We start from the raw sequence: 7,737 nt of genomic DNA, 5'->3' as shown, positions 1-7,737 counted from the left end.
GGGAGTGCTGAGCCACACGGGGTGGGCTAAACTTCCCAAAGTGTCCCTGCCTCAGGGACCAGCAATGGAGAAACTGCACCAGCCCCTGGCACAGCTGACAGAACATGGGAGGAAGTGCTCTGGAGAGGAGGTGGCACAACAGCCAGGAACACCAGGAGCTGCCCTCTGTCCCCAGCCCAGGGAGCACAACCTACCTCTGGCAGGGTGAGGAGGGGCCAGCGTTCCTGCAGAGCAGCTCCGTCTCCATGGAGGAAGGGCCAAGTCCTTGTCCAGCCCCGCCCCGAGAGCCAGGCTGGAATTCTGGTGCCTCCGAGGTCTCACTTCCCAACAAGTACAAAAGCTGCAGAGGCCAACACACGCTTCGGCTTTGGAACATCAGAGCAGACGGTCCGTGCCTGAAGGTGTCACCACTTAAAAAAAAGGCAAATTAAGGGCAACAGGAACCACAGAACCAATTGAGGAGGGGAGGAGAAGGGAAAAAAAATAAAGCAAAGAATGGATTGCATTGCAAACACTAAAACCGTTAACTCTGCAATTAACATCTTAAAACTAACTTTTACCCGGGGTGGTCGAGTAGCTCATTAAAATGCAGCAATCTAAAACTCCAGAGGACTGTTACAAATAAAAATTCGCTTCTGTGAATCGCTACACAAACAGATGGATTTCCTTTAACAAACAGAACCAAACCAGTCTAATTTAGACTCCAGTACAGCATTAACAGTTCCAACTTTAGGCTGCTGAACACTCCTTTTCCACTTCAGTGCAGCGTAGGAAGAATAGCACACGTTAAAAGTTTGTTACGAAAATAGAGTTTATTAAAAACACATCCCTATTGTTTTGAGGAGCTTTCACCGTTACCTTTTCTTAAATTAAAAAAAAAATAGAAAGCACTTCTACTTCTGATTCGTAAACTTTTTAAAGTCAAAACTTTAAAAAAGTTACAGCAAAAATGAGTAATATTTTAATCATCTCTTCAGTATTTTATGTTATGTTGTGGCTATTTTAAATAGAAGGGAAGCAATCAAATTGCTCACAGTGCCCCGCGTGGGGGGCGCAGGGGCGGAAGAAGCGGATTTACAGCACTGTACAACTGGAGCTCGACGCTGCCAGCCGGGCTGTGCCCTAGCGCGGCGCCTCGGCCGCCGAGCCCGTGTCCTTGTCCGCCTGTTCCAGGGATGAGGTAGCCTCGGGCAGCGCCTCCGGCGCGGCTTTCGCGGGCTCAGCGTCTCCCGCAGCCAGTTCTGAAACCAGTTCCGCGCCCTCCGTTTTGCCGCCGTGGGGCTCGTGGTTTTTGTCGCCCTCCGCCCTGTCTGTCACCTCCGGCTTTTCCTTGCCGCGCGACTCTTCCTTGTCTCTGCGAGACTCCCGATCCCTGGAATCCCTCTCCCTGTCTCGGTGGCCGCTGGAGCGCCTGTTCCTGTCCTCCGAGTCCCTGTGCCTGTCGCGCTCGGGGCTGCGGCGTCCCCAGTCTCGCCTGTCGCGGCCGCTCGGCCGCTCGTGCTCCCGCTCGTCGCGGCCGCCGTAGCGTTCCCGCTCGTTCTCCGCCCGGTTCCCGAAGGATCTCCTGCCGCCGAACCGCTCCTGCTCTCTGCTGGGCGTGAACTGCCTGTCGTTCCTGAACTGCCGCCCGTCCCTGTTCTCCTCGGGCCCGCCGCCGCCGCCCGGGCCGCCCCCGGGCCGCACGAAGTGGCCGGGCGGCGGGAAGGGGGTTTTCATTCCGTGCGGGGGAGGCATCCCGAAGCTGCCGGCTCCCGGCGGGGGCCCTCTGTGCATCATGTGGGGCGGCATGTGGCGCGGGGGCATCATGGGGAAGCGCGGCAGCGGCGGCGGCGGCGGCATTCCCGGCGGGCGCTGCAGCGGGATCAGGCCGGGCCGGGCGCCCAGCAGCCCCGTGGACGGAGTCTGCAGCCCCACCACGGGCGCGGGCGGCGGCGGCGCCACGCCCTGCGTGCCTGCGGGGAACACAAGGGGACAGTCAGGGCACCCAGCGCTTCCACAGCTTTCATCCCACGAAAGGAGCACCCCAGAACCTGCAGCAGCGCTTCCTGGGCTGCCCACTGCTGCCAGCAGCAACTAATCCTGATCCCACAGGATTCCTTCCCTCAGCCGACTGCTTCCAGGTAAAGACACCTCACCCCCTCCAGCTGAATGCAAACACTTCCCTCTGCTACAAACAGCAGCTGAACACCCAGAGCTGCACAGCATCAGCAAGAGGCTCATGCACAGACAGAACACATGAGGCTGGAATACAGTTGGAGCACAGCTTTGTTTGCAAGTCCAGTCTATTATATCCTCTCCCCTTCCCCTAACAAGCAGTCAGACACAGCTTTACAGGTCACACTCTTGGAGAGAAACGCTCCAGTACCAACAGCATTTTTTTTCCCCTGCTTTTCCCTTTCTCTAAAGGCAGAGCCTCTCCCCTCCTGGTCAATAAGCAGGTCTGGAATCACCCAGTATAAACTCCTCCTGTGACAGAACTACAGACCTGACAAGACAGACCCATAGCTAATGATGTCTCCCAGGAATTCGGAGGTTTGGAGATATTCTTGTTGGTAAAAACATCTTTTCATCCTCCTCAGAAGGTTAAACCAAGGCAGAATAGAATAACTGAGAACTAAAGAGCTGAAGTTAAGCCTATGCTTCTGCTTAAAGCAGCAGAGCAGATGTGGGTTACAAGAGCATGAACATGAGTTGAGGGAGGGAAGTTTCACATTTAATAAGCTCAAGTAATTTAATTTCTCAACCTTATTTCTACACAAACTGCAGCACTGAAGCAACATAATGGTACCTGGAACTCCTTTATTCTGAACTGCATCGGCTGGAGAGTTGCATTTTATTTTAAATAAATTTTAAATATCAACCCCCTTCAATAAATATCAACCTCCTTTAGCTAAGGCCAAAGCAACTGTAGAACTACTGGAGTTTTTGGAGCATTTGTCCCTCTGCTGACAAATCAGGCACCAACTACAGACTTAAAGAGCTGTCCAGAAACACATCCCAGTTTGCTGAAAATGCTCAGGAATATTCATGGTACACACACACCATGTCTGGGGCATGCTAAAGTCCTCTTTTGGTTTAGGAAGTACTTGACATTCAAGTAGTTTCTTGAACTGGGTATGAACTCCCTGAGCTCTGAGAGAAACCCTGAGGTGATTTCCTGACCCAGCTTGTCCTACTGGAGCCAGTTCCCTCACTTGACACCTGCTGCTCTGTCCCAATGTGCAAAACCACACCTTGCCTTCACAAGATTTTACTGGCTTTGGAGGAGCAGCACCAAAGTGTCCTAGGTTTCATCACTTGACTCCTACAACACAGCCCAAGTGCTGAGGCTGGCCTGAAATATCTTCTGTCCAGAGGGCACAAGAGCCATCCTCACTGCTTTGACAAATTAGGTATGAAGCCTGGTTTCCATGCCACTGTGATTCAGATCTGATCATCTCTCCCAGCTGGACAAACCCTGTATTCCCTTGAGATAATTCCCATGTCACCAATGCTGACACATCTGATTTACTCTTACACAAACTCTGCTCACTAAGTGGTTCCAGTAACTCTCAACCCCTTAAATCACTTCCCATCACGTGGAGCTCTGTGGTTTCTGTCTGTCCCAGCACACAAACCTCAAGGAAACACATGGAACAAGCCAAAAGCTCACAGATCCAGCACAACAGCAGCAGCTTTTCACTCCACTTTGAAGCTGCTGTTCTCCAACACTCTGCATGCTCTCCAGTGGGGAATGTGGCATCTTACATATAGAACATTAAATACTGCCAGGGAATTCTTGAGAGAGGGACCCTGTTGTAAGTCTGGTGGGTTTTTGCTGGAGTTTGATACAGAACCTTTCAGAGCAAGTCAAGACTAAAGAAAGAAGCCTGAACTAAAGGGCCTAAATATGGATTCCCAGCTGAAAAATCTTGCCAAAAAACCTCAACATTTTGGGACAGTCACACTCTGAGAAGCCCAGAGAATGCTGTATTTGTGTTTTATAATTTAATGCAGATTACAAAAATCACTTCAGAACAAGCCACCAGGGGAGCAAAGAGCAGTAACTGAGCTCACACTACCAAGAGGTGAATGCCAAATTCAATGGGAACTCCAGAATAACTTAGCTTTGATTACATGTTATGATCCTTGAAAGAATTTGGGTAAAAAGAGCACTAGATCAGGAGTTACATCTGCAATAGAAGTGTATTTCATCAGGACCACAGAATGTGAATATTCCAAACACAGCACTTGCAGTTTATTACTGGCCCAAGCTCCAGCATTTGCTCAATGCTCAGGACACATGGGCCAATCTCAGAAGATTTAAAGGCTGTCATTTCCTGCAGTAGGCACATGTCAAAGGAACCTACAAATACCTGCTCTGCTGATCATTTCAAATTCCCTGAGCACACACTCACTGAGCCATCACAGCCTGGACTGCCCTGTTCCCATTAACAACAAGGTGTAACAGCAGTGAATGAGGTCAAGGGCACAACTAAATCACAACAACCTGATGGTGGGCTTGAGAAAAAAAGCACAAAAAATCCAGACCCAAAGTCTGAGAGGCATCACACCTCTGAAGCACAACCACATTCTGGTTGGAAGGGATGAAGGAATTACAGTGGAAGCACAAGTAAATCAGTAGAGTTGGGACAGAACTTAAGAAAGGGTATGAAATGTTACAATGATCCCTTCAGAATTATTTCTGTTTTCCACAGAAAAAAACTGAACCTAGAGAAAGAGAGACAGCATATTTTGAAGTTACAAAAGTTATTAAAGACCTCTCATGTTTTGGAGGGACTACAGAAGTGTTCCCAAGCCAGAAGACTGGATCTCCCACAGCCTCTTCCCAGCAATCTTCATCCCTAGAGTCCATCCTGCTGCAGGAGCTCTCCCATCCTGCCCAAAGCACCCTGAGAACATTTCCTCATCCTTCCCAGGACACTCTGTGGCCTCCCAAATGCAGAGCTGCACTCAATGCAAGAGTGACTCCAAGTGCTTTTACAAAGTATAACTAGTGCTAACTTACTGAAAGGTTTTAAAAAGCCAGGACACATGAGAGTAACCTTTTCTCTTTAATCACATAAAATATTATCATCTGTTTCCTCTGGTTTTCCTGCCTCTTTTATGAGACTGAACAGTGCCCTGCAACTTCAGAAATGTTCAGGATGGGTTTCACATAACTCTTTAATTATAAATAACCTCTTGAAATTAGACACTCCCCAGCATCAAATGCTACTGCTTTTAGGCAAACACACAGATCCCAGCCACAACATCAGGACTGCTCTGTGAGCTCTAAACCCTCCCCTCACTGACAGAAGTCACTCTGACCACACAGAGAACTTTATCTGCCTCAACCACTCAGTGAATGAGTTACCAAAAGCAGAGGAAAGTTCTTGATTTCCAGGTTTCTCAAATTCAGCTTCCTTGGATTTTTAAGAATAAAAAGCAGCTGCTCTTCAAGAAAATGATCTGGGTATCTAATTTAGCTCAGTCTTCATTTTGTAAAACCTTTTTGTCATATGTGCAGAGACACTGCAAAGTGCAGAGGAACCTCACACATTGCAAAGGCCTGGAATATGAAGTGCAGGCTATGCTGTCCAAGACAGTGAAAGTCCAAAACTGTGTTACCTTTACAGAAAGTGTCATTCAGCAGGAAGGTGTGAATATCTGAAATTCCTAACAAAATTCCCTAACTCCATGGTGTCACCACAGAGTTTCTTAAGCTTGTCTCTGTTTTGAAAGGTTCTTCTGTCAAGTTTTCAACATGAAGGATCCATAAATCGTTAGTTATGGATGGAAAACTCAGCCCTCACATCCAATAGAGCAGTGGGTTCTCAAGGAGATAAATCTCTGATTTTCTTCAGTGATCACTGAAAATTCTGGGCAGAAACCACAAAACTAGCTTTTTCATTCATTTCTTAGGCTCTCATTAGGCTACAGGTAGAGGCCCAAAATCCCATAAATGCAGTAATCTCACTGAAATTTGTAGGTAACAAGTCTCTTGAGCAAATTCCTGACACTGGCCCATGCAAGGCCATCATAAAATAAGCAATTAGCAGAGCTCTGTAGCAGTTGACACTCCCTCTCAAAATTGAACCAAGCCTGTATATTAGGAAAAGTTATTTATGCAACATACCCCCATTACCTCGGGCTTGCTAGTCAAAAACCATTTGCTAATATTATTTAAATAATATCTTCTTACAAAGGTTTCAAATCCTGTCCAGGGCTGCATAAAAGCTTTTGGTTTTCTGTTCTATTAAATCAATGTATTTCCTTACATAACAAAAACGTAGCCCACCCTCAGAGATTTCAAAAATACATTAAAAATAGTTTTTCTGCACATTAATTTCATATCTGTAATAGTTGAGTCTAAAACCTGGCTCCTATGTCCTCCAGATATGTTCATTTTCTACATTGTATAAACCTTCACTTGTTAAAAGTGGGCAGCATTTGAAGTTGTAACTTAGACATTATGGCTTTGTTTCTTCAGAAAATACATCTTCAATAGTAAAAAATACTGACTGTTTCTTCTGTGCAAAATTAAGCCTCTAAAATTGATTTCAAAACCAACAGCAGGACAGGAATCTCACCAAGTTGAGAGAAATGTGCTTCCCTTCCCCCTGGGCTGTTAAGTCAGCAGCCAAAACAAAATGGTATTTTAAATGCAGGGAACCATGAAGTGAAGAACTTACCCAAGAGAGAACTTACCAAGGAGTGGAACAGCCTGGGTGACAGGAGCAGGGACATTGGTAGGTGCTACAGGAGGTGGAACAGTGCCATAGATCTTGGAAGCATCAGTGCTTTCAGCATTCCCTCTGCCTCCAGAAACTACTGTTGGGATGGGATTTCCTACAGATGACTCCTTGGTAGTGTCCTCATTGCCACCAGTTGCTGTAGCTGAGGAACAAGGCAAGGACACATTGAGCACCAGCCAGCAATCCCTGCAGGATCCCTGCCTTCCACAGGGCCCAACACTTACAGTTTGGGATGTTCACTGCCGGAGTGTGCGGGACTGACACCGGAGGAGTTATGGGAGGAGGTGGCCCGGGAGGAAGGAATCCTACAAGAAGCACAGGAGAGCCTTGAGTGTCCCCCTGGCACAACCCCCCATGCAGCTGTGGGCCCAGCAGGCCCTGGGCTGGCACAGCCCACCCACCTGGAGGTAAATGCAGCGGGTTGAAGCCGGGCCGGAGGAACGGAGGCGGCGGCGGCGGCGGCACCCCAGGGGCAAACCCAGGAGGGGGGATCCCTAAAGGTGCTGTGAAAGCAGGGGGCTGGAGTGCACCAACCACAGGAGGCCCTGATGGATGGGGGGGAACCTAGGAAAGAGGAAGGGCAAAGATGGGTTAGCCCAAGAGAGCCCCAATGATTCTCTGTCCAGCTCCACCAGGATATCTCAGCGACCTCAAATTTTTCTGCTGCAAGGGGAGACCTGCACAAAAGATCCATGAGCACTCCAGGAACTCCCATCACTGGAAATGCCAGCACCAGTCCTGTCTGCCTTTGTAATTAATGAAAAACTTTCCTCTGTGCTAAATGGGTACTAATGCATGTTGGTAATTCACCTCCACATATTCCTCACACAGTGCCAGGGGATTAATTTCCACCCAGCATGATAGATTTCCAGACTGGGTCCACTGGAATGCTCACAACTTCAGAGCAATTAAAAACCTTTGGTTGTCTCTTTCTCACTACCTGAGTTTGCACCTTAGAGTGACTGGGTTTCCTTTTTCTTTATTTGTGATTTATATCAAG

The 7,737-nt window shown here is 48.1% G+C and overlaps 1 protein-coding gene across 2 annotated transcripts in view; it reads right to left on the bottom strand.

Moving 5' to 3' along the window:
- Positions 1-793: 793 nt before the first annotated feature.
- SCAF4 (SR-related CTD associated factor 4) overlaps positions 794-7,737 on the bottom strand; it is a 28,806-nt gene continuing 21,862 nt past the window's right edge. For both annotated transcript variants that reach the window (XM_079321353.1, XM_079321354.1), the window contains 4 exons: positions 7,139-7,301; positions 6,962-7,042; positions 6,691-6,879; positions 794-1,952 (listed from right to left, as the gene is read on the bottom strand). In XM_079321353.1, the coding sequence (XP_079177479.1) occupies positions 1,123-1,952; positions 6,691-6,879; positions 6,962-7,042; positions 7,139-7,301 (1,263 nt within the window). In that variant the 3' untranslated portion in view covers positions 794-1,122. The remainder of the gene's footprint in view (positions 1,953-6,690; positions 6,880-6,961; positions 7,043-7,138; positions 7,302-7,737) is intronic.

This window comes from Erithacus rubecula (genome assembly GCF_903797595.1).
Source record: "Erithacus rubecula genome assembly, chromosome: 1".
NCBI classification, from domain to species: domain Eukaryota; kingdom Metazoa; phylum Chordata; class Aves; order Passeriformes; family Muscicapidae; genus Erithacus; species Erithacus rubecula.
This window is presented reverse-complemented; position numbering and strand designations above follow the sequence as displayed.